General features: G+C 55.9%; 1 protein-coding gene across 1 annotated transcript; it reads right to left on the bottom strand.

Moving 5' to 3' along the window:
* Positions 1-458: 458 nt before the first annotated feature.
* Positions 459-24,722, bottom strand: PWP2 (PWP2 small subunit processome component). Its single transcript, XM_033228673.1, has 21 exons — positions 24,521-24,722; positions 22,858-22,970; positions 17,915-18,009; positions 17,489-17,588; positions 16,994-17,137; positions 16,404-16,539; positions 15,886-16,112; positions 13,877-14,020; positions 12,986-13,056; positions 12,356-12,492; positions 11,404-11,552; positions 11,123-11,270; positions 10,799-10,949; positions 9,552-9,732; positions 6,898-7,045; positions 5,545-5,653; positions 4,737-4,802; positions 3,594-3,812; positions 3,346-3,496; positions 3,112-3,186; positions 459-1,037 (listed from the first exon to the last, which is right to left on the bottom strand). The coding sequence occupies exons 1-21, from the start codon at positions 24,536-24,538 to the stop codon at positions 863-865; spliced, it is 2,757 nt and encodes a 918-aa protein (XP_033084564.1). The 5' UTR covers positions 24,539-24,722; the 3' UTR covers positions 459-862.
* Between the last annotated feature and the right edge of the window lie 1,939 nt (positions 24,723-26,661).

The following is a 26,661-nucleotide window of genomic DNA, read 5'->3' as shown; positions in this document are numbered from 1 at the left end:
CACACCTCTGGTGAGGGACGGGCTGGGCCTGGCAGACAGCACTGGCAGTCGGTGAAGCGCGCCCCACACTGGGTCGGCCTCAGGTCCTGACCCTGGAGGCTGCTGTTACTGAGCTGTGGGGACCACGATGCCCTGCCATGATGGAGGCCCAAGCCACTCTCATGATGACCATTCCCAAGGGCACGGCAGAGGGGAGGAGCTGTCCCCTCCTCCGTGTGGCTCACGCAGAGCTGGTGCAGGTCTGAGCGAGTTCACCAAGACAGGCCAATCCCAGCCCCAGACTCCAAAGCGTCCCCGAGAGGTCAGGGAGAGGCTCTATGCCCGACCCCAGGGGGACAGGTCACAGGGCAGGGCCCTCGCTGGACAGCAGGGCCACCCTGCTCTGCCAGCCTGTTTCCCCAGGACAGAAGCCCTGGTGGGCAGGCAGGCAGGTCTTGAGCCCCCACAAGACACCAGGATACAACACAACCCTTTTTAACCTGAAGCACAGACTTCATCCTCACGTTAGAAAACCCCCTCTTTTATCCCTAAGTTGTTTATCAAACCTTTATATTAAAGATATAAATAAATCTCACACAAAGTTCATGTGAATCCCTCTCTGACTGGCATTTTCAATGTTCATCGCTGTTCACATGGCCCCGCTCCTGGTGCCAGGTACCAGTGTGTGCCAGCTCCTGGCATGACCCGTCGGCTCGCTGTCCCGATGGGCTACACGCTTGCACAGGAAAAGCAAGTCACTACCACCCGCGACAGTATTTCAGCTGCTCTCTGGATCCTCCTCTTTGCTGGCCCAGGTGGCACAAGGGTCCCATCTCCCTGGCAGGTCTTAGCCAGCACAATTCAGTGCTGCAACTGGCTGGCTCTAGGCCAGCATCCCTTCTTCTGAGTCTCTGCCTCCTCCACCGAGCAGGTGCAGGCTGTCGTCCTCAGATGCTTCTTCCTCCTCCTCACTTCCCAGAGGCTCTAGGGAGCGTTTCGTGCCCCGCTGCTTGGAAACTGCTAGTGCGTACTGCATGTTATAGCGGTTCCAGCTGCAGCTGTCAATCACACAGAGGCAGGGGTCAGCTGCAGCTGTCAATCACACAGAGGGCGGGGTCAGCCGCAGCTGTCAATCACACAGAGGGACGGGTCAGCTGCAGCTGTCAATCACACACAGGGCGGGGTCAGCTGCAGCTGTCAATCACACACAGGGAGGGGTCAGTGCCAGCAACACCCGGACCCTGGCCTGGCCTGCACCCAACCACCTCCTCTGCGACCCCTGAGAACAGCAGCAGGGGCTGGACATGCCAGTCCCTCCACCCCAGCAGCTGTTTTGTTTCCTCCTTTCCCTGCCCCAACAATCTGGTTCTGCCCCATCCAGCCCTGGGGCAGCAAAGGCCTTCAAGGACCCAAGGACCCAACTGTAACATCCCATCCCTTTGGGCCCATCCTGGCAGCTCAGCCCTTCCACTGGGCCCAATCTAGACAGCTTCACCAGCAAGTTCCACCAAACACTTAGGAAGAGACTGCTGCAGAGCTATGCGTGTTCTGGAGCGAGAGGGGAGGAAGGCACACTCTCAATCAGTTAATTTCCTGAGTTAACAGAATAAAGGAGAAAAGTGACGCCACCATCACTCTACATAGAAAAGCACCTTGTAAAGGAGAACTGAAAGGTAAATGGATGAGAAAGGAAGGAAGGCAGCGCCCCGCCGCATCTGCAGGTCACAGGATCCCCTATGCAGGACTCTTGCCGACAGCCAATGGCAGTGAAGGCCTAGACAGGACGTCCAAGGAACAATGTGCTTACATGAACTCTAAAAACATCCCATAAGAGGGAATAAATCTAAAGGAGCTTGGCCGGGTGTGGTGGCTCACACCTATAATCCCAGCACTTTGTTTGAGAGGCAGAGGCAGGCAAATCACCTGAGGTCAGGAGTTTAAGACCAGCCTGGTCAACATGGTGAAACCCCGTCTCTACTAAAAATACAAAAATTAGCTGGGCGTGGTGGCGTGCACCTGTAATCCCAGCTACTTGGGAGGCTGAGGCAGAATTGCTTGAACCTGGGAGGTGGAGGTTGCAATATGCCGAGATCATGCTACTGCACTCCAGCCTGGGCAACGGAGAGAGACTTTGTCTCAAAAAAAAAAAAAAAAAGAATGAATTTTAAAAAGAAATAAAGGAGCTAGACAGCCCTCCTCCTCCTCCTCGAGAGCTCTGTGCAAAGTCCAGGACATCTCAGCCAAGGGAAGGCCTGGCACCAAAATCATGGATCGGGGCGCATCCCAGCCTTCTGTAGGGAACCCAGAACAAGAGGGGAGGAAAGGCTCGACCTAGACTCTGGGATGCGTTCCAAAGACTGAGACACTTCAAGCACAGATGGGAGGGCCACATGAACCCACAAGGCCCACACTCAGGCCTCAGCCCCTGAACCCTGGACACAGCAACTTGCAGACACGGCAGAGAACAGACCTTTCAGAAACGCAGCTGGGAAACCTGGCAACTAACTGGCAACAGAGGGAGCTATCCCTCACATGGCTACTCTGCGGCCTGCCTAGTTCAGGCTCTGCTGGACCTTTAGGAAGGGTGAATTGCTAGGGACAAAAAAGGCACAAACCACAAAGAAATGACAGGAGAAGAGGCAGGCACCCCTGCAGAGTAAGCACTGCGGAGGGCCAGGCCCTGTCCTAGGCCTGTGGATGAATCCTCGCAGCAGCAGCACCCTTTTCCAGGGGAGCCATGGCTCAGGGCAGCCACACCTCCAGGACTCCAGGCCGCCCAGCCTCAAAGTCCTGTGACCACCCCCGCTGCTTGTGCAGGTGACCTGCAAATCCAGGAAAGGCTGCCCGGTCCTACGAATGTGGCAATCCCTCCAAGAGCCTGGAGGATTGCGGCTGCACCTGGAGCGTGCCACCAGCATCCTGTCTGCCTGCCACAGTGCTCGCTGCTTTCCATTCAGTGCCAGACCATGTCTCAAGCAGGGTGGCCGGGCAGGTGCAGTTCACCCGCCGGTGAGAAGACAAGCCTCCAGCACTGGTTCCTTTTGTCCTCAAATCAGATGACATAAGGAGCAGCGTGGACCTGCAGGGGACCATGCACCCCTGCCCACCCCCAGGCCCTGCACTCGCACGTACAGTTTCGACAGGTCGTCCAGGTGCCGCTGGATGCTCTTCTGGAGGAACTGAATGACAGGCAGCAGCGTCCCGGCTCTGAAAGGGAGACTCCCTAAGCGTGCGCAGCTCACCCATGCTGTGGGTACAGTGGGCTCACTTCATGCTGCATTTGCATGTCAACGTTCCCTTTCATCCAGCAGGACAAGCTGGTCCAGTGACCTGAGCCACAGAGGAACTGCGGGGGAGACCCTCTACCTGGACTTCAGCTTCTGTCCATGCAACATGAGCAGTTTGTGAGTCCAGAGGAGGTAGAATTCCAGGTGGCGAGACACTTCAAAGGAGGAAGCTAAAAACTCCAGCACTTTCTCCACATACAGTTCAGGAAGGGAGGAGGTGACCACTTCAACTGCAAAAGGAGAAAAAAACATGCTTATTCTGCCAACAACTCAAACCAGGGCAAAAGAGTACGACCCCTGGCGCCCGACACCAAAGCCCCGACTCACTCTCGCCCCTGGGCACCGCCTCCAGAGCCTCCTGCACCAGTTTGCTCTCGTTGAGCCGGAGGGCCATGAGGATGGCCCTGGTGTAGTCCTGCTGGCGCAGTGCCTCGCGCACCCTCCCAGGGGTGACGCTGGTGTCCAGCTCAAATGGGTCAAAAAGCACATGGGTGTCCAGGGAGTAGATGAGGAGTCCCTCCGTGGTAGTGGCTGCCCAGCAGCGCCCTGGGCAATTACACAGTGCTTTCTTAAAAATTTAAGTTCATTCCTCCCAACTTTTTTTTTAAAGAAACATTATTAAGTACATTCTCCTGGGACAAAGTGCAAAAGTCAACAGGAACCGGGACATCTGCCTTTAGCCCCCACCCCCCAACTCCCCTGGGAAGGACTAAATGGATCATCCCAGAAGTTACTCTCCCAGGGACTTGATGCACATATAACAAATATGTACACGCACGCGCCCTCCTCTCCCGACACCGGGAGCCAGCTAAGTCTTCTGTCAAGCTCAGGCGTCTTGCGCTCCGCAGGCCCTGTGGTCTCTGCTGCACCTACTCAGTGCTGCATGGTGCACTAGAGACAGCCAGACAGGATCCGCCAACGAAGACAACGCCCAGTAAAATGTCCAAGTAAAACGTCAATGACCAAAGCTGGTGGCCAGCCAGATTTGGCCCTTGGGCCCCAGGGCACAGACCCCTGGCTCACGTGGGCCTCTCTACCCCTGGCTCTGACACTCAGTCTAGGCTGGAGCGCGCTTGCCAATAACCTTGCTCCTGGCTCCTCTGTGTGGAGACCGTGTGTACCGCCAGGCTCCACAGGCCTGTGGCACAGACCCTCCTCCCCACCGTGAGAGGATGGGGGCAGAGCCACCCCAGCCAGGCAGCATGTCCAGGGCACTCGGGGAGCTGCTAGGGCAAGGACATGCCAGGCCTGCCATGTTTCAAAGGTCAGGGCATCTGAGGTTGGAGCCATCACAGCTATCTTCAGGGACAACAGCCATCTTGTGGCCTGCAGGGTTTGCAGGGCCATGTTCTTACCCAGGGGCATAGGACACAGACCAGAGCCTGCAGGCAGCACCATGGTGGCCAGCCTCGTCCCGGCACAGGTGCCCCAGTGCCCACCAGCACCCACAGCCCATGGCTCGGTGCTCACCAGTGGGAGCGAAGCGGAGTGAGGTCACCCTGATCTCAGGTTTGAAGTGCCGAGAACTCATGTCACCTGGGGAAAAAGAACCGAAAGGGGTCACTGAGCAGCACATCCAGGTTGCTCTCCCCATGACACAGGTCATCCTGCGGCCCCCGGCTGGCTGGGGGTGCCCTGGGAACCCCATCAAGAGCAGCAGCCTCTGCTCATTGGGCCCTGCACAAAGCGGAGGCATAAGCAGCCCTTCCCTCGCTGCAGCTGTGGCAGGTGGGCCTGTGCTGGGGCCGCAGAGGCTGTTCCAGGTGAGCTGCCAAACAGATGGCCCAGCCCCTGCTCCCAGAAAAGCTGGCCCAGCCAGCAGACCGCGTGTCCCACCCAGAAAAGAGCCCCGGCCCAGCCCAGGAGTGGGTCTGCTGCGCTCAACATGGTACCCTGGGCCTGCATATGGAAGCACTCAGGGTTTTTGGCTGGCGAGTGTCCCATCAGGATGGTCTACCTGGGACTCAGGCAGTCCCAGGTCTTCTAGAGCACCTGGCTCTCTGTGTGGCACACACGGCCTCACACCAGAATGGTCCGTGTGCTGTGCAGCAGACGGGGCACCCAGTCCCAAGAGCAAATGCATGGGTCCCGCCAGGGCAGGGAGGCCACGTGCAGCAACACGTGGGCAGCTTCTCCTGCCACAGGGGCTGACGGCACCAACACCAACCCATTGGGCCTTCGACACCCTCAGCGTCCAGCAAACGCCACCAGTGACTGCACAAGTGCGCAGTCACCCAGGCACGTGTGGCAGGCAGATGCGGGAGGAACCTCTGCTCACCTTTCCTGACGCCTGGCAGTGGTATCGCGACTCCATCCTCCTGCCCAGCGTCCTGATCAATTAGTGCCAGGTTGCCAAACTCTGTCATTTTTCTTCGGTTCAAAAATTCCTAGAACAGAAAAGCAGTGGGCGCCTTGCTTCTGACAGCCCGGCCGCCTGGCCCTCCTCTCCCACCCTTGCTCTTTGACCCCAACACCAGACCGGCCTCAGCCCCGTCTAGCAGGAGGACGGGGAGAGAGCCCTGCAGCATCCCAGGGACCTTCCTGCAGAGCTAGCTGCAGACAGGGTGGGCGTGGAGGCTGTGCAGGGGGGCAGGTGTGGAGGCTGTGGAGGGGGATGGACTGAGGTCTACATGCCAACATTCCTGCCACCACAAGGGCTGGGGCTCACAGCGAGGATGGCCGTCTGCTCCCTCATGAAAATGCCAAGGACACTTTCCCCCAGAAACACTTGGGGGGGCAGTGGGCAGGTGAACCCAGCAGCCACACCCCTGCTTAGAGGCTTCCAGGGCTCCCTCACATCCTGAGGTCCTGCGGGAGCCAGCATGTGAATGGGACCTGGGCCGAGGGCTGTGCTGAGGGGGGAGGGCAGGCACCAGCGGGGACAGTGAGGGCAGAGCCCTCTACTCGGGATCCCAGGCAGGAAGCCAGCGGGCAGGGCCTGCCAGCACCCTCTTCATTCACTCCTTCCCTGACAGGTGTCCGTGTTGCCCGAGCCAGCCTGTGCTGGCCACTGCCCCCCGCAGCCCCAGCCTCACAGCAACCGGCCCCGGCAGGGTCATCCACAACAGGGGTCCCCAAGCCCTGGTTCCGGCCCATGGCCTGTTAGGAAAGGGCTGCACAGCAGCAGGTGAGTGGTTGGCAGGTGGGCGAAGCTTCATCTGAAGTTACAGCTGTTCCCCATTGCTCACATTACCACCCGAGCTCCGCCTCTGACAGATCAGTGGCAGCATCAGATTCTCACTGGAGCGCAAACCCTACTGTGAACCACGCATGTGAGGGATCTAGGTTGTGCCCTCCTTCTGAGATCTAATGCCTGGTGATCTTGATCTGAGGTGAAAGTTTCATCCCAAAACCAATCCACCCAACCCTGTCTGTGGAAAAACTGCCTTCCACGAAACTGCTCCCAAATGCCAAAAGGGTTGGGGACCATGGCTCCACACACAGCTGAGGGAGGCACAGAGCTCCACGGCAGGGCTCTGCTGGGGCAGGTGAGGGGCCCGTGCATAGATATAGGACAAGTGTCACGACTGTGCCCAAGGCCCCGAGGAGCCAGGAGTGCAGAAGGCAGGAGCCCGACGCATTCCAACTGTATTGGAAGCAACATCCATCCAGCCCTGTGCTGCCAGCTCACCTCCATGGCGTCCAGAGACAGGTTGCAAGAGATCTCGAACCTCTTCATGAGAATCTGCTCGCGGACGTGGTAGATGCACACGAACTTGGACATGCCTCCCGCCAGGATGCTCTGGCCGTCTGCAGAGTAGCACAGGGTGGTGAAGGCCCTGGGTGGAGAGGAGACACGGACTTAGGGTGGCCACTGCAGAAACCTCAGCATATGGCTTCTAAAAAGCAACTTTAGGCTGGCATGGTGGCTCCTGCCTGTTACACCTCAGTACTTTGTTTTTTTTTTTTTTTTTTTTTTTTGAGACTGAGTTTCGCTCTGTCACCCAGGCTGGAGTGCAGTGGCCGGATCTCAGCTCACTGCAAGCTCCGCCTCCGGGTTCACGCCATTCTCCTGCCTCAGCCTCCCGAGTAGCTGGGACTACAGGCGCCCGCCACGTCGCCCGGCTAGTTTTTTGTATTTTTAGTAGAGACAGGGTTTCACCATGTTAGCCAGGATGGTCTCGATCTCCTGACCTCATGATCCGCCCATCTCGGCCTCCCAAAGTGCTGGGATTACAGGCTTGAGCCACCGCGCCCGGCCTACACCTCAGTACTTTGAGAGGCTGAGTTGGGAAGACTGCTTGAGTCCAGGAGTTCAAGACAAGCCTGGGCAATATAGCGAGATCCTGTTTCTACAAAAAATAAAATTAGCGGCACATGCCTATAGTCCCAGCTACTCAGGAGGCTGATGTGGGAGGATCACTTGAGCCCAGGAGTTAGAGGCTGCAGTGAGCCATGATCACACTCCTGTACTCTAGCCTGGGTGACAGAGCAAGACCCTGTCTCAAAAATCAAAAATCAAAATAAATTAAAAAAAACCAACCTTAGGAAATAGAGGAGATCCTGCACCAGCTCTTCAGGAAGCAAACAGCCTCAGCAACTTTTGCCAAGGCTCGCTGCCTCAACTCACGTGAGACTTTTAAAACCCACAATGTCCAATAGCACTGTCACCTGGTTCCACTCTGAGCCAGCACCACCCTTAAATGCTTCGGTTTCCCGAGAGTCAATGTCTTTTTCACAAAAGGAACAAGAGGCTCAAGGAACGGTGTTCCCTGCTGAGGTCAGCACACAACAGCGGCCAGTTGGCCTCCGCCCTAGGCAGCCTACTCTCAATCACGTCTGCTCAGTCCTGCAGAAACCAGAAACCAGTCCTTACCGCCTCGCTCAACAGGCGCCTAGAGGTGGGCAAGGTCCCTTAGCTATGACAGCAGAGAACAAAGAACAACAGAAAAAAATGAGTGAACTGCGCATCATCAGAACTAAGAGTGCCACCAAAACGGTAGAAGAGACAGTTCCCAAAGCGGAACAAGTATCTGTACATCGGGCATCACAGAAACCCCTAAAATCAACAAACAAAAAACCAAACAACCCAATTCAAAAGCAGGCAAGAGACCTGAACAGACATTTCTCCAAACAAGACTTACAAATGGCCAAGCCGCAGGTGAAAAATGCTGAATGTCATTAGAGAAACTACAACCAGAACTGCGATGAGATACGAATTCACATCCACCAGAACAGCGCTCATTAAAAAAAAAAAAATAAAGCAACAAGTGCTGGCGAGGAGGCGGAGAAGCCAGAAGCCAACAGCGTCCTCATGAGAATGGCAACCGTGCAGCTCCTCCAAGCCGGAACCACCACCACCAGCACCCAGCAGTTCCACACTCAGGGCGCACCCACGAGGACTGCACACAGGCGTTCGTACCACTTCCGAGACAGGCTTGCTACTTCTTGCTGGAGGAAGACCCTCTGCTGAACAGGCTTCCCAGCTCCTGGGACACAGGTCCAGGCCCCAAAGCTACACCACCCCGGGTGCACTCCACAGATCCTCCCCCTTCTCCTAAGCCTGACCACCATCCACGTGAGCCTCACAGCCCAGCCAGGACCGCAAGCAGGCAATTCGGTCAGTGCTGTGCTGGCCTGACTCCTTGAGACAAGGGGACACCACGTCTTCACCATCCATGTAGCACTCTCCAGCCAGGTGAGGTGACTGAGGACCTGCATTTTCACTCTCAGCGGGGTGCTTTTGTTTGTTTTGTTTTTGAGACAGGGTCTTGCTCTAGCACCCAGGCTGCAGTGCAATGGCATGACACCATCCTCACTACAGCCTTGACCTCCCGGGTTCAAGCAATCCTCCTGCCTCAGCTTCCTGACTAGCTAGGACCACAGACATGTGCCACCACACCTGGCTAATTTTTGTATTTTTTGTAGAGATGGCGTTCTGCCATGTAGCCCAGGCTGGTCTCAAACTCCTGGGCTCAAGCAATCCACCTGCCTCAGTCTCCCCAAGTGCTGGGTCTCCGGCCTGAGCTCAGGCACCCAGCTACTCTCCCCTCTGCATCCCCAGGATGATGTTGTAATTCAGGATCAGGGTTTGGAAGTGGATGTAGGCTCTCAGCTGAACAAGTTTATGTTCAGCAAATCCAGACGTCCTCCTGTGCTGGAGGCTGAGCGAGCCCAGAAGTTAAGGAGGACATGGCCTCTCCCCAGAGGGCTCAGGACCACCTGCCTCCATCCACAGGGACTCAGCCGTCTCAGGAACGAAGGACAAGGCCAAAAATGGAGAAGCTGCAGGAGCCTGGTGGCTGGCTGGGGTCTCAAATCAGGAGGCCTGATGCCGACACTCACTTCCCCTTGGCCGCATGCTTGGCTGTAATCTTGTCCAGCTCCTTCCTGCCGGTCTTGAGGTCATGCCTGCCCTCAATGGAGCCTGTCTGCACCGCGTTCTCGGGGTCCCAGAAGGTGATCTGTGAGTTCAGCGTAGCCACAGCCAGCTCCGCACCATCAGGGCGAAAAGTCACAGCCAGAGCTAAAGAGAGATGCAAAGTGAGGCCCAACGAAGACCCCCGTCTCCCGCAGGCAGGCCATCCACCACCCTCGGCTGGAGACCAGGCCATTCCCTGGCACCCCTAGGAGACCAGCGCCTGTTGGGTCTGGTACACAAGAATCTCCTCCCAGGAGAAGCTCCAACCCAGGTGGGTGAGGGAACAGCTCAGCACCAGTGAAGAGCACCAGGCGGTCCAGCTGGGGCTGCAGGACCCACGAAGGCTGATGGAGGGGTCGCTGCGGAGGCGAGGCTGACAGGTGAGTAATGGTGGTTACTGAGGGCGGCTGGACAGACTAGAATACAGAGCCTCTGAAAAGAAGCCACACGTGACACAAAAACCCTGGCCAATGCCAGGCCGGGGGGTGGGGTGAGGCAGCGGGAAGCAGGGAGAGCCAGGCTCCTGGGATGGCAGACTCTGTCCACACCCGAACATGGATGGGCTGGGTCTTTGTGAGCCACGTGGTCTTTCAACGCCGCCGCTGAGGCATTGACAAACACAGAATATGAACACAGGAGGCCATGGACGCCTCTAGTACACCCTCGTCAGAAAGACAGGCAGTGGCCTGAGGCCAGTATGCAGATCCCTGGGCAGTCACACCTGGTGTCTGGTCCCACTACGGCCCCTCATTCTCCTCCCAGTCTGCAGATCCCAGCACGGGCCCCATCCAGCGTCTGGGACCCCCCATGGTCCCTGTGTCCTTCTCGCAGTGACACAACCCTGGCAGAGATCCAAAGCAACTCAGAAAATCAGGAAGCAGCTGCGGCAGCAGCCTGTCACACTCGGGGAGCTGTTCTCTCCTGCCTGGCACCCAGCGAGCGGGAGCACGAGGACTCGTGGAAGCCACGCTGGCCCTACCTGCCAATCTGCTGTCTCCTAGGTACTGCCGACCTCCAGGGCTGCCACACCAGCAGGTCTGGGTTAAGAACGACCCCCCGCTTCCCACCAGAAGGTTCACACCAAACCCACAACCAGGAACAAGGCAGCAGGTATATGAGAGCATGTCGCTGGTCCCCAGGCCACTGCTCCTGCTTGCTGCCTCGTGCTCACCATCAGAGGTCAGGGCGAGCGTCTCCTTGGTCCTCCAGCTGTCAAACATGTCCCACAGGCGCACCGTCTTGTCCCAGGAGGCACTGGCCAGGATGGACTTCATTGGGTTAAAACACAGACCACTGATGGGCCCTTCATGTCCGGACAAAACCTACCGTAGACCAAGGAGGTGGGAAAAGTGGAGCTGGGGGCTGAGGCGACTCTCTGGGCAGGTCTAGGCCAGGGGCATGGGCCCTCGGAGGGTAACCTCAGCTCCCTGAGCTCCTCTCCCAGGAGACAGGAGGGCCCCTCCCGAGCCCCAGCCCAGCCCCTCAGGGTGCTTACGTCAAGGAGCCTGCCTGTCTGCATGGACCACACAAAAATCTCAAATGAGTCCTGCGCCCCTGCAGAGACGATCTCGCCGCTCACATCCACCGCCACGCAGGAGAACTGGGTGGGGCGTGGAGAGGTGAAGACGCGGAAGTTTCGGTACCTGCAGAGAAGAGGCAAGGTCAGCGTCACATGCCAGGGTCCCCTGCCCCAGCAGCTGCGCTGCAGCCTCACCTTCCACATTCACCTCTGCGTGGGGAAGCCTGCCCCGAGCCAACCCAGAGCAAAGACATCACCTGTGAAGGTCAAAGGCTCGCACAGTCCCGTCCATGGATGAGGTCACCACAACGTAGCCAGTGGCAGTAAAGGTCACACCGGTCACCCCACTAGAGTGCTCCGTGAAAGTGACGAAGCAGAAGCCGCTGAGGGTGTTCCACACCTTGACCTGCGGCAGGACAGGAGGGGTGGGGCAGACCACAACCCTGTGTGCCACAGCTTCGGCCAGGATCCCTGTCCCCATGCCGCCCCATCTAAGATGCTTGCCCCTGTACTGCCCCATCCCTGAGACCCTACCCGTGAGTAATACCCCATCCCTGAGATCCCCAGCTGTGACTGACACCCCATTCCTGAGACCCCCACACGACTGATACCCCATCCCTGAGACCCCTGCCTGCGACTCATACCCCATCCCTGAGACCCCCACATGTGACGCCGTATCCTGAGAGCCTTGCCCCTGTGCCCACAGCTGCCCTGGCTCACCCAGCCCCTCCCACAGGCCCAAGGCTGTGCTGAGTGGGTGGTGAGTGGGCCATCTACCACAGTCTCTTCTTGTCACCTCCAGGAGGAGCCCATTTAAGGCCCAGATGGCCCGCGGTGGCACTGCACACACCAGAACCCTGTGGATGCTGACCAGATGCCAGCTGCCGGTACCATGGACCCCCCCTCGTCCACGTACTGGAGACCCTTGGATGCTGGCTGGATGCCAGCTGCTGGCACCACAGACCCACTCTTGGCCACGCAGCTACCACCGTGCAGGAGACCAAGTCAGAAAGGGGAGAGGAGGACACCCAACCCTCTCCATTCACATTTTTGTATGTTTTTAAACACCTAGTGAGCTCATGAGCCTGGGTGAACCTGTGAACTCCAACCCGACTGTCAGGGCCCAGCCACAGGGGCACAGCCCCACAGACCACCGCATCCTCAGAACCCCCAGGCACAGAGGCCAACAGGACGGGGACAGAAGCCTACCTTGCCGTCATCCCCGCCAGTCACAATGTACTGTCCGTCGGGCGAGTAGGCCAGGGTCACCATGCTGTTAAAGTGGCCCTGCTGCTTGAGCACGTAGGACTCACTCTGCCACTCCCACACCAGCAGCTGGCCCAGGCCTGTGCACATGGGGGAAGCTGGGGTACCCGGCTCAGGCCCATCCCAGGTCAGACTGGCTCGGCCCACCTTCCCACTTGGCACAGGACTGAGAAAGCTGCCAGGCAGAGGGCGAAACGCACAGACCCCCAAGAACAGACAGGGACCACTGCCCGATGCTGCAGCTCTACCAGCCAGTGATGGGCCCCACCTGTGCAACCCAGTGGCTGCAGGTCACAACTGAGACAGGGCTATGACCCCCACACCCTTGAGCAAGAGGGCTTAAGACAGAGAGATGTTTGAGGAGGACCAAGGCAGGGAGGGCACCCCCGGGAGGCAGCTGGAGGAGAAGAGGGCAACCCCTGAAAGGCAGCTGGGGGAGGGAAGGGCCCCTTCGGAAAGGCGGCTGGGGGAGGGCAGGGCACCCCCAGTGGGCGGCTGTCGAGCAGGCCTGTAGCTGGGCAGCAGCAGTCCCTAATGGGGAGTCCATCTCTACCACCCGGGCTGGGGACAAACCTGAACAGCCAAAAGCAATCCAGTCCCCCGAGCTATTGATGGCCACTGAGGCGATGCTCTGATCTAAGATGCTGCAGAGAATGGGCTTGTAAGTGGGAGGCCAGCCTGCCTGGGCTGAAACCCCAGTGCCCACTCAGGGCAGCCCCACACGCCAGACTCTATCCCTGTGTGTCGAGTTTACCCCACCCACTCGCCAGACTCCAACAATTCACTTCAGTTCAAGTATCAGAGGGCTGGGTGCAGAGGCTCATGCCTGTCATTCCAGCACGTCGGGAGGCAGAGGCAAGAACTGCTTGAACCCACGAGTTCAAGACCAGCCTGGGAAAACCCAGCAAGACCCCATCTCTACAAAAAATTTAAAAACTAACCGGGAGTGGTGGCGCACACCTGCGGTCCCACCTCCTCAGGAGGCTGCAGTGGGAGGATCATTTGAACCCGGGAGGCGGAAGTTGCAGTGAACCAAGTTCGCGCCACTGCACTCCAGCCTGGGCGACAGAGCAAGACTGTCTCAAAGAAAAGAATCAGAAAAGGTCCAGAGAGGTGGCCAGGGTTCAAAAACTTGCAACTTCACAATTTTCATAAAACTTCACAATTTTATGAGCATAGTATTTTTGTTTTCTGTGTCTCACAGATGAAGAAAAGCAGAGGCAAAAACTCGAAAGGCCGTGACTGACCTGAGACCAGTGCTGCTGACTGCCGGGGTGCGGTGGCAACACAGTCGCACCGACCAGCACCAGCAGCCGCACAGGTTTCGGGCTGGCATCCTGTGGCCTGAGCTGACACTCCAAGTGGCTCTGCAGCCCCCACCTCTAAGGGCAGGCTCGGCTGGGCCCACAGATTCAGGGCCAGTGAGTGCATGAAAACCACACCCCACCGTGAGCAAAGGCTTACCTCAGGGAGTGGATGAGGTTAAATTCTGGCAGCTCATGAAGATGGAAGATTCCAGAAGCAAAGCCAGTGACCAAGAGGTGAGACTTCTTGTGAAATGCTGCAGCTGTTAGATTGTTAAAATCTCCTTCTTTATTGAAGAAGTACCTAAATTGACAAGACAGAAGAGTTGTGAGGAGGAGCGCAGAGCCAGGCTGCCACCCCAGCTCGCTCTGGGCTCCAGGACACAGGACACAGATCCAGGCAGGAGGTCCCAGACCTGCCCTCGCCCTCTCCATCCCAGGCCCTGAAGCTGCCCGCCTCCATCCCAAGCTCGGGACCCCGAGGGAACCTCACACAGTGTCTCCACTGTCGCCAGCTGGCCCCACAGCAGAGCTGGTGGTGCATCCAGAGGCAGCAGTGCCCACAGGAGGCAGAGGAGGTGCAGGAGGCGCGGCATGGCCGCTGGGCACACCCGAATCCCATCACCCCCTGCTGCTTACTCCTCTAAGGAACCCTCAGTCCCCATCAACAGACGAAGGTGACCCTGATGGTGCCTCCGCCCTCAAAACCTCCCCGAGTCACCGTGTAACTCAGCCCTGGTCCTTCCCTCTTCTTTCTGGCTCCCGTCCCTCCTGAACAAGTGACAGGGACCACTGGCTGCCAATGCAAGAGGCCCTGCCTTCTCATCCTTTGCGCTGACAGCCCGCAGTCCCTGCCCAGCACGCACACTGTCTTCCTGGATCTGCCTGGAACCTCTCTTCCTCAGGGCGGGGTTGGGGGGCCCATCGTCCCTTCCTCTTCCTCCAGTCCCCGCTCAAGTCTTGACTCCAGCACAACAACCCCAAGTCCTCGCAGGCACTGACCCACCCGCAGACACTGACCCACTTGGACCTGTTCTGGCCGCCCTCCAACTCCGCTGCCCTTGGCAAAGCACCCTCCTCCCACTGGAGTCCAGCCGGCCCTCCCCGCTCCTCAGACCCAGGACTCTCATGGCCACAACTCCCACCTACCCGTCGGACCCCAACACACTCCAAACGCAGCCTGCTCTGGCTCCCTGGCTCCCTCCACAGGCAGGGCCTCATGTGGAAGCCTTCCCCGCCCAGGGACCCCAACTGCCACCCACCTCTGCACGCAGCCACCTCATCACTGCATCTCTCCTCCCCAGCAGAGAGGAGGCTTCACAAGGGCAGGCAGTGTGTCTCAGTGCCAAGTTCAGAGCCCTGCACACAGTAGGTGTTAAGTAACTGCAGCAAGGAGGGGCCCAGGCTGGGATACCCGGGTGACGGAGACACCACCGCTGTGGGTAATTCTGCCTTCATGGGATCCCAACCAGCCTCCCCCACAGCCCAGATGCAGGACACCTCGAATCAGGGCCGCATCTCTGCCAGGGCTCCGGGCACAGCTAAGGCCGTCCCACGGGCAGGCTGCGGGGCTGGGCTCGGTCTCCTCTCGTCTGGGGCACTGAGTTCAGACATGGGGCTGCACAGCCCAGCTCAGTGCCCGAAAAAGCACCAAGCACCACCCACCAGCGTGCCCCGAAGCAGGACTCAGACCACCCGCTGCACCCCCTCACAGCCCGGCCTCTCCCTCCAGCCTTGCCAAATGCTCTCCCAGCGTCTCCCTGCAAGAGGCCAAGGGACCATCGCCCACACCAAACTCCACAGGAGCTAGTGGGGCCACAGACAACTCCCAACCCCCTTAGGGCCCAAGGTGCTGTATTCCCATCACAGAGTAACCACACACCTCCCTGCCCCCATGTACCCCACCCACTGCCCTCTGCCCTGCCCTGGGCACACAGGCAGCTCAGACAGCTGAAGCAGGGACCCTGATTAAGGGGCAGGGTCAACACCCAAGCACTCAAGGGTGCTCAAACCAGGGCCCTGAGACGTGGGCCTGCTCTCTGTACCTCCCACTCCTCAGCTCTGAGGACCCCACATCCAGATCCCTCTGAGGGCAAGAGATTCCCATAGGAGTGCCCCACCGCAGCCCACCGCAGCCCACTGCAGCCCACCGCACCCTCGGAGACCTACTTGGCCAGCCGTGAGTACTTCACTTTTCCTGTCTTCTCCTCCTCGGCCGGAGTGGCTTTTCCCCGGATGGTGGTCTCTCTGTCCCCCTCCTGTTCTTCCTCCTCCTCTTCCTCCTCCCGCTGCAACAGGTCTGCTTTCCAGCCAGCAGGGGGCTTCAGCCGCAGGCCCTCGGGGGGCGTGTCACACTGCCACACGCACAGCACTCCGTCCTGGCTCAGTGAGTACAGCTGCAAGGGAAAACGCAGGGTCACCCCAGCCCCAGCCACACTGACCCAGCTGCCACAACCTGACACCTCTCTCCAGCTCAGATCCAGGGATCAGCGGCACCGAAGGCTCCTCTGAACTCTGAGAACAATTTTCAATGGGCTGCAACAGCTGTTGTTGGTCCCTAGATGCCCCCAGGCCACATGGGAACAGCCTGGAGAAACCGAAGGAAGAGGCCACCTGCAGCCTGGGGTCTCCCTGAACTAGCCGCTTTTGACCACCGTCAGGCTAGGGAACTTGGCAAAGGGACGTACGTCCAGGCTGTTGGATTCAAAGAAGCAGGCCACGATGGCATCCTTATGTCCCCCCAGTGCATAGTAGATGAGGTTGTCCCAGCGCTCAGCTCCGAACACCCAGGTGGACATGTCTTTGCTCCCCACCACAAAGCACCTGGAAAAGAGGGAGATGGCACCTCCTCAGGGCGTGGCCACCACAAAGCAGCCAGGTGCACGCTCCAGAGGGCCTCACGGAGACCGCTCCAGCCCCACGTGGTCTCAGAGTGAGCCGTGAAGCCTCCAGGCACAGGAAGACACCCTGGCCCAGCCCCTGCCCTGTCTGCCTTCCTCACGCCTCCCAGACACTGCCCGAGCCAACCACAGCATTCCCTCTTTCCGGGACCAACAGGTGAAAGGGCGCTGCAGGGGCAGGAGGCTCAGCCACAGCACGTGCTCCAGAGCCACGAAGACTCGACCAGTCACCCAGCCAGTCCCGATGGTGCAGGCAGCGCCCAGCCCCAAAGGAGGCCAAGATGCCATTGCAGAATGAAGCTGCAGGGCTCAAGCAGGGGGACCCATCCAAAGGGCCTCCCTCAGGCTTCGCTCCCCCAACGCCTCCGAGGCTGCACCTGGAGTCATCCGTCCAGTCGATGCAGGTGGTCTCATCGTAGGGCCCAAAATAGGTTTTGTCCAGAACGAAGGCGTTGAACTCCCGCTTCTTCCCAGGCGCATGATACATCTGGGCAATGTTACCCTTCGTGACAACAAACTTCCTATGGAAGGAATGCGGACACAGTTGATATTCAAGACCAGCAACGGCCCTAAGGCCCCTGTGGAGTCTCAGTCTGTGCCCACCTGTGCCTTCCAGAGTCCCGCCTCCTGCAGGATGGAGGCCCAGGAGCAGAGCAAGTGGAATTCAGGGAAGAAATAGCCCTGGAGGGAGGGCAGCCTGGCTGCACCAAGTCTTCTGCTCCAGAAAAGGGGGTCACTGATGCCAGAGATTGGGCCATGTGCCCAACATCACAACCCGGGGCCCAGGGAAAAGAGCTGGGCAGTGGGCCTCACCATTGGCACACACGGCTGACCCTCTCCTACCCCCTCCTGCCCCCAGCCGCCCCCCTTACCTGCCACTGGGGGAGAAGGACACGCTGTGCACAGAGCCCTTGAAGTGGAAGTGGTGCAGCACAGACCTGCAGACCAGGCTGACCAGCAGCGCATCGCCCCCTGCAGGACGCCAGAGGTGACCACCGCGCAGCTACCCCAGGGCCACCCAGATACACAGCATAGGAAAAACCGAAAGGTCTTTCTCATGTCCACCATGAGGCATCAGGACTGAGAATGCCCAAGGCCACGAGGCCCTGCACTGCCACAGGTGATGCCACAGACACAGCCTGCGGCAGGGACGCAGCCTCACTCATGACACCCTCATCCCCAACCCCCACCAGCGCCCTGACATGGATGCCACTGGGGACTGGATCATTTCAGACCCGCACAGCCCTGAGTCCTCCTCACTGGTCCCTTCAGTGCCCGCCCACATCAAGGGCGAATACCTTCATCGACGATGATAGCCAAGCGGCCATCCGGGGACAGCCCCACGCACTTGACGTTGTACCGAGTGGCCAGGGGCAGCGTGTCAGATTTGTTGCTGATAAAGACAAAAACCACAGTGTGCTATTGGTCCTCAAGTCACACGAGGGAGACAGGCCAAGCCTGGCCCAGGGCCAGCGGCCCACTCTCCCCAAGCAGCGCCTCCAATCTCACTGCACCCTGCGTGCCAGAGCTCATCTGTGGATACCCCCCACTCCTGAAAAAGAAACGACACTGTTGGCCGAGCGCATTGGCTCACGCCTAGAATCCCAGTGCTTTGGGATGCCGAGGCGGGCATATCACAAGGTCAGGAGCTTGAGACCAGCATGGCCAACATGGTGAAACCGTCTCTACTAAAAAAACAAAAATCGGCCGGGCGTGGTGGCTCATGCCTGTAATCCCAGCACTTTGGGAGGCTGAGGCGGGCAGATCATGAGGTCAGGAGATCAAGATCATCCTGGCCAACACAGTGAAACCCCATCTCTACTAAAAATACAAAAAATTAGCCGGGCGTGGTGGCGGGCACCTGGAGTCCCAGCTATTCGGGAGGCTGAGGCAGGAGAATGGCGTAAATCCGGGAGGCAGAGCTTGCAGTGAGCCGAGGTTACGCCACTGCACTCCAGCCTGGGCGACAGAGGGAGATTCCGTCTCAGAAAAAAAAAAAAAAAAAACCCAAAAATTAGCTGGGCGTGGTGGCAGGTGCCTGTAATACCAGCTACTCAGGGGGCTGAGGCAGGAGAATCGCTTGAACCTGGGAGGCAGAGGTTGCAGTTAGCCGGGACTGCACCACTGCAATCCAGCCTAGGCGACAGAGCAAGACTCTGTCTCAAAAAAAAAAAAAAGAAAAAGAAATTGGATACATCAATTCTGCTTCCAGGATGGTACGATGAGAGGATTATTCCGCCTCAGTGTGACATTAGAATACCAGAAGCAAGCTAAATGCCCAACAGGAATTAACTGCCATGACAGCGCACCCATTAACACTGTTGCTAGAAAAATGGAAAATAAGTGGGTACAGGAACTCCTCGGAGATGCTGCAGATAACGCTTATACTGCAATCGAGCGAGGCACACAGGTTCTGGCTTCCCCATAGCCGAGCTGTGTTTACACCATACCGTAAACAGTATGGCACAGTCTACTAGTGTGTGCTGTAGTCTGTAAGTGTGTGCTGTGCTCTATTCGTGTGCATTGCAGTCTGTTCGTGTGTACTGTCGTCTAAGTGTGTACTTTAGTCTATTGGTGTGCGCTGCAGTCTACTCATGTGTGCTATAATCTATCAGTATTAGCATTCTGTCTATAATCTATCAGTATTAGCATTCTGTCTAAAGCAACAACATGCATCCCTTAATTTAAAAACACTTTACTGCTAAAAAATGCTAATGATCATCTGAGCCTTCAGTGAGTCTTCATCTTTTTGCTGGTAGACAGCTGGCCTCGATGTGGATGGCTGCTGACCAGGCACGGTGGTGGTTGCTGAAAATGGGGTGGCCACTGCCAATTCCTAAAACAAGACAACAACGAAGTGTGCTGTATCGATGGACTCTTCCTTTCACAAGATGTCTCTGTAGCACATGATGCTGTTTGATAGCATTTTACCCACAATAGACCTTCTTTCAAAACTGGAGTCAATCCTCACAAATGCTCCCAGCATTTTATCAACTAAATTGATGTCATATTCTAAATCCTTTGTTGTCATTTCAACAGTCTTTACAGTATCCTCACCGGGAGTAGATTCCATCTCAAGAAACCACTTGCTGGCCGGGTGTGGTGGCTCACGGCTGTAATCCCGGCACTTTGGGAGGCCAAGGAGGGTGGACCGCCTGAGGTCAGGAGTTCTAGACCAGCCTGGCCAACAATGGTGAAACCCCGTCTCTACTAAAAATACAAAAATTGGCTGGGCACGGTGGCAAGCGCCTGTAATCCCAGCTACTTCGGTGAGGGGAAGCCCGAGGCAGGAGAATCGCTTGAACCTGGGAGGTGGAGGTTGCAGTGAGCCGAGGTCGCGCCATCGCACTCCAGCCTAGGGGACAAGAGTGAGACTTTGCCTCAAACCACTTGCTTTGCTCATCCATAAGCAGCAGCTCCTCATCCATTCAATATCTATTGTGACATTGTGGCAATTCAGTCCCATCTTCAGGCTCTGCTTCCATTTCTGATCTTCTTGCTATTTTTACCGCATCTGCAGTAACTTCTTCCACCAGTCTCGAACCCCTCAGTCATCCATGAGGCTTGGACTTTCAACTTCTTTCAAATGCCTGTTAATGTTGACACTTCACCCTCATTGAATGACATCTAGAATGGCGACTCCTTTCCAGAAGGCTTTTTATGGGCTTTTCCCACATCCATTATAGGAATCACTATCTATAGCAGCTACTGCCTTACAAAATATATTTCTTTTTTTTTTGAGACGGAGTCTTGCTCTTTCGCCCGGGCTGGAGTGCAGTGGCCGGATCTCAGCTCACTGCAAGCTCCGCCTCCGGGTTTTACGCCATTCTCCTGCCTCAGCTCCCGAGTAGCTGGGACTACAGGCGCCCGCCACCTCGCCCGGCTAGTTTTTTGTATTTTTAGTAGAGACAGGGTTTCACCGTGTTAGCCAGGATGGTCTCGATCTCCTGACCTTGTGATCCGCCCGTCTCGGCCTCCCAAAGTGCTGGGATTACAGGCTTGAGCCACCGCGCCCGGCCTAAAATATATTTCTTAAATGGTAAGACTTGAAAGTTAAAGTCACTCCTGTAGGCTGAAGAAGAGATGTGGTGGTAGCAGGCATGAAGACAGCATCTCCTTATGCGTCTCCATTGGAGCTCAGGGGTGACCAGGTACGTTGTTCATCAGCAGGAATATTTTGAAAGGAACCTTAGTGGGTTCAACAATGGGCTGGAAAGATTCAGTAAACCATGCTGTAAACAGATGTGCTGTCATCCAGGCTTTGCTGTTCCACTTATAAAGCACAGGCAGAGTAGCTTGAGCATCACTGTGAAGCACATTAGGATTTTCTGAACAGTGAATCAGCACTGGCTTCAACTTAATGGCCCCAGCTGCATTAGCCCCTCATAAGAGAGTCAGCCTGTTGCTTGAAGCCAGACATTGACTTCTCCTCTATAGCTATGTTAAGTCCTCGATGTCATCGTTCTCTTTTTTTAAAATGTATTTATTTTTTGATAGAGTCTTGCTCCGTTGCCCAGGCTGGAGTGGACTGGCACCATCTCAGCTCTGCTTCCCGGGTTCCAGCAATTCTTGAACTTCAGCCTCCGGAGTAGCTGGGATTTACAGGACTATGCCACCATGCCTGGCTTATTTTTGTACTTTTAGTAGAGATGAGGTTTCACCATATTGGCCAGGCTGGTCTCAAGCTCCTGGCCTCAAGTGATCTGCCTATCTCAGCTTCCCAAAGTGTTGGGATTACAGGCATGGGCCACTGCGCCTGGCCATCTTTTTCCAATAGAAGGCTGTTTTGTCTCCACTGAAACTTTGTAGTTTAGTGTAGTCAGCTTCATCAATGATCTCAGCTGGATCTTCTGGATAACGTGCTGCAGCTTCTCCATCAGCACTTGCTGCTTCACTTTGCACTTCTGTGTTGTGAAAGCACTTCTTTCCTTAAACTTCATGAACCAACCTCTGCTAGCTTCCAACTTTTTTCCTGCAGCTTCCTCACCTCAGCCCTCACGGAACAGAGGAGAGGTAGGGCCTTGCTGTGCATCAGGCTTTGACTTGCTTAAGGGGAATATTGTGGCTGGTTTGATCTTCTATGTGGATCACTCAAACTTTCATCCATATCTGAAATAAGGCTGTTTTGCTTTCTTGTAACTCATATGTTCACTGGAGCAGCACTTTTAATTTCTTTCAAAAGCTTTTTCCTTGCATTCACAACTTGCCTGTTTGGTGGCAGAGACCCGGCTTTCGGCCTATTTCAGCTTTTGACACACATGCCTTCCTCACTAAGCTGAGTCACTTCTAACTTCTGATTTCATGTGAGTTGTGTGACTCTTCCGTTCACATGAACACGCAGTGGCCACTGTAAGCCATTATCAACTGGCCTAATTTCAATATCGCTTGTGTCAGGGAATAGGGAGACCCAAGTAGAGGAAGAGAAACGGGGGGGTGGGAACAGCCGGTCGGTGGAGCAGTCACAGCACACACAGTGCTTCCGGATTAAGCTCGCCGTCTTACATAGGCACGGATCACAGCACCCCAGAACAATTACGAGTGTAATAGCAAAGATGATCACTGAACACCCTCACAGGTATAATAAACTTTGAAATATTGCAAAAATTACCAAAATGTGACACAGAGACATGAAGTGAGCCCCCGCTGCTGGAAAAACGGCACCGACCAACTTGCTCCAAGCAGCGTTGCGACACACCTTCACTTTGTGGTAAAACAGCATTCACACAGAGCCATGAAGCAAAGTGCAACAGCACACAGGAACCGATCTCCGGCTGCAGAGCTGGAAGCTTTGGGCCTGCCCGTCGAACTGGTGAGGCCCAGTGGCGGCAGGGCTCCCCAGCAGGAGTCCAAGGCACCTTCAACTCCCCCAGCAGCCCTGGCCTCTCGGCCCTGAGGGGCCGTCCCTTATGGGGGAAGGGCTAACCCTGAGCTACACCTTTTCCCCACCCACCCTTTACAGCGCACAGACAGGGTCCCTTCCCAGGTAACAGAGCCAAGCGACACACCATTTTACGGGGCCTGGCTAAGGCACTAGAACCAAGAACTGGGTCTGGCTGCCAATTTCCACAACTGATCTGCTGACCCTAACCTGTCCTGTAGTCCTGTCCTGGGCTCCCTTAATTAACGGGTGTGCCATTAAAAAGAAGGCACAGAAGATACTGTCAGCTTTCATCTGCTACTTTAAAAATACTGATAATAGTAATCAGTATCACCATTATGAAGAGCACCTTCACATACTTACTTTTTAAGGTCAAATACAGTGAGTCTATTGCCCACGGGACTGATAACTGCATTTCCATCGCAGGTAAAATTTAGGTTCCCACGCCGGTACACCGTACCCAGCAAATTTGAAAACTGAAAAGAAACCAAAATTGTCTTAACACAAAGAAAACAGTCGACTCCCAGAAAAGTACTAAGTGAGGAATCTGGGCAGAGAGATGGCATAGAGAACCTCACCTTGGGGGCCCATTCACATTTCCTGGGTAAGAGAGGAAGAAGGGAGCCTGGTCCTCAGGAGACCAGAGGAGCCCGGGAGGGGGGGGGGCAAACTCCCGCAGAGATGAGTAAGATGCCCCCGGGAGCACTGAGGAAGCCTCCCAAGACAGGAGGCGCCTGCCAGGTGAAGAGAGGCATGGAGCCCTCATTTCACCAAGAAAAAAGCTGCAACAATGGAACAGCACCCCGAAAGTGCTTAGAGCTCAGGGCATCCAGAAGTGTTGCAAGCCAGCACACCATTCACTAATTTACTAACTCACGAGAACGAGCGTTCACTGGAGACTGCCATGTGCACAGACACGCATACTCATACTCTAGCAGGAGGGGGATGAGAAGCGTGGGAGGAAGGGCTACTTTAGAGGGTGGTCACGGAGAGCCACCTGGAAGCGTCACCTGAACTGGAATCTAAATGGGAAGGCACCAGTCAGGCTCCGAAGCCGTGGGTGGGCAGCGCCCTCAGGACCTCAGGGAGGAGCCTGGTCAGCAGAATGACTTCAAGCGGCCAGGCAGGCTTCAAGGGACACTTTTTGCCATATAAGAATATGGAGCGGAAGAAGTCCTGGCCTGTGAGGACGTGGATACGGCTTCTGGTGTGGTGCTGGGCACACAGCGGTGCCTCCGCCACCACAGGGGACACAGGAGCAGCACTCTGAGGGGCCAGTACCATGCTCAGTTTCGGACAGGGCAAGTGTAGTACACGGTGGGCTCAGCAGCAGAAGCCCGTGCAACCCTGGAGGCCCAACAGTCAGGGCTACTGTGGGAAACACGGGCGTCCCCATAACCAGCCAGCTGTAGCAAACGCCTCAGAGACCCCCTGGCTGGCTCCACGGCCCCCTCTTATTACCTGTTCCACCCGCCTCCTGCACTTCACATCTGGGACAAGTCTTCCCTGGCTCTCAAGACTGAGGGTGTCCGCCTCAGGAACTCCTCAGGAATTCTCCGGCCTCGGGAAACAGGGCTCACACCTGGGTTCCCTGCTCTTCTGCTCACCTGGACGCTCGCTCGTTAGGGAGCAGCCCCGGGCCCGGGGTCCCTCCTGTTCTCACCCCTCCTGCTCGCGCCCCCGCCCCGTCCCACCTCCTCAACCCTCCCGAGGGTGCTCTGCCCTCCCCGACGCCACCAACTCCAGCCTTTGGGAGGGGCCATACTAAGATTAAAAATACCCCGGGACCCCGACAAATGTCCCTGTTCCCTCCGAGGAGCCGTCGGCGCCTCCGTCCCAGCTCTCCCAGGAGCCCCACCACAGCCCGGCATCCCCGAGGCCATGGGCGCGCAGACCGCCGGCGACCCCCACGCGGCCAGACGCCGCGAAAGCAGACCACGCGCCCCAGCCCGCCCGGCGCCAGCTCAGGTGCCGTCCACCGGAACAGCCGCGCCGATCGAACAGACCGCCCGCCGCCCGCGCTCACCCGGTAGGCGAACTTCATCACTGCCACCGCACGTGCACCGCAGCTCAAGCCGACTGCCGCCCAGAGGCCCTTCCCGGGGTCCGCGCGGCACCATCCACAGCACGCACTTCCGGGAAGAGACGGCGCGCACCGCCCACAGCGCGCGCTTCCGGGGCGGGGCCGCGCACCACAGTCCGCAGCGCCCCAGGAGGCCGGAGGAGCCGCCTCGCTCTCGCCCGGCTCCGAGGCGGAGTTTGAACGCAAGCGGCCCAACCCCTCCCGAGGCGGGGCCTTCTCCGGGCCCCGCCCACACCCCGGAGCCACGCTGCAGGGCGCTCTCCGCACGGAGGCCCAGCCTGGCACAGCAGCGTCCACAACATCCGAGAGCCCTGCACACCCAAATGTCTTCGTTCTTGTGAGCTACTGGGTAAGGAATTATGAATCAAGTCCCGAATGCTGGCCGGTGCGGTGGCTCACGCCTGAGAGACTGAGGAGGGTGGATGACCTGAGGTCGGCAGTTCGAGACTAGCCTGGCCAACATGGTGAAACACCGTCTCTACTGAAGTACAAAACTGAGGCGCATGCCTGTAGTCCCAGCTACTCAGGAGGCTGAGGCAGGTGAATGGCTTGAACCTGGGAGGCGGAGTTTGCAGTGAGCAGAGATCGCGCCATCGCACTTCAGCCTGGGCAACACAGCAAGACTGTCTCAGAAAAAAAAAAAAAAAAAATCCGAATGCTTCCCGAAAAGCAAATAATCTATGCCAAGAGTCAGGAACAAGGACTAGGGAGGTAAAACAAGAAAATCTTCACATTACCTACTGTTGTCACACCATGTCACAGCAAAAGATCCAGTGCAAAACAGCAGTTTCTTCTTAAAATGTGTATTTTCAGAATTACAATGCTTACATTTTAAACAGTCTTAATACAATGGTTTTAATCTAACAATATATTACATAATATGAAAAATGACTTTTCATAGTAAACCATGAAAATGGAATACCTGCAGTGTCAAAGTCACCAACTTGTCACCTTTTCCAGTCACAAAGTCCCAACACATTGTATTCATTTTTGGGAGTCTTACAGCCTGATGTATAAAGGATGAATAAATGTAGAGAAAGGAGCATTTTCATGAAAAATAAAATTTAAAAACCAGGTAGGATTTAAAGAACACAGTTGAGAGTAAAACATTTAGATCAGCCCAGTTTGCCCTTTTATAAAAAGTAGTATAGCTTTTCATTTTATATACAAACCTGGAGTGTCTGATTTCATTTTAAAACTTAATTTTAAGCACTAAAGATAATTTGAATAGAAGCCTGTATTTTTTCTGCTAATTCTGTATAGGATATCTAACTTCTCTACTAAGAGTAATTAATACAGGAATCTGACCCTCCTGGGCTGTGCTGACAATGGAACTGTTGTAGGTAAAATCATTTTCTGATTAAATACAACAATTTCCACATTAGAATCAGAAGTTATAATTTTTCCAATCATAGGACATCCCATGAAATTCACAAAAATTATAACTTATTTTATTTTCCATTTCACAGTATTTACATGTTCCACAGGTATTTGTAAAACGGCTGCAAATTCCTTGCTTTTTAGATACACATTGTATATCTGGCTTCACAATTATTTAACATCTCTTACATCTTTATCAACAAAACCAGCTTGTCTCAAACACATAGACCTTACTTTACATAAAACAATAAAAATCCAATTACAGTTACTCTTTTAGGACTTTTATGACAAACATTAAGAAAAAAATGACAATTTTGGGTAACCTTCTTTGTCTTTTTTTTTTTTTTTTTTTTTTTTTTTTTGAGACGGAGTCTCGCTCTGTCGCCCAGGCTGGAGTGCTGTGGCCGGATCTCAGCTCACTGCAAGCTCTGCCTCCCGGGTTTACGCCATTCTCCTGCCTCAGCCTCCCGAGTAGCTGGGACTACAGGCGCCCGCCACCTCACCCGGCTAATTTTTTGTATTTTTAGTAGAGACAGGGTTTCACCGTGTTAGCCAGGATGGTCTCGATCTCCTGACCTCGTGATCCGCCCGTCTCGGCCTCCCAAAGTGCTGGGATTACAGGCTTGAGCCACCGCGCCCGGCCCCTTCTTTGTCTTAAAGAGGCAGAAGCATTCATGTAACATAATTTGCAAAAGATCTTTTGG

Source organism: Trachypithecus francoisi, unplaced genomic scaffold (assembly GCF_009764315.1).
Source record: "Trachypithecus francoisi isolate TF-2019V2 unplaced genomic scaffold, Tfra_2.0 Contig00090, whole genome shotgun sequence".
NCBI lineage: Eukaryota > Metazoa > Chordata > Mammalia > Primates > Cercopithecidae > Trachypithecus > Trachypithecus francoisi.
Note: the sequence above shows the minus strand (reverse complement) of the source record. Positions and strands in the feature narration are given on the sequence as shown.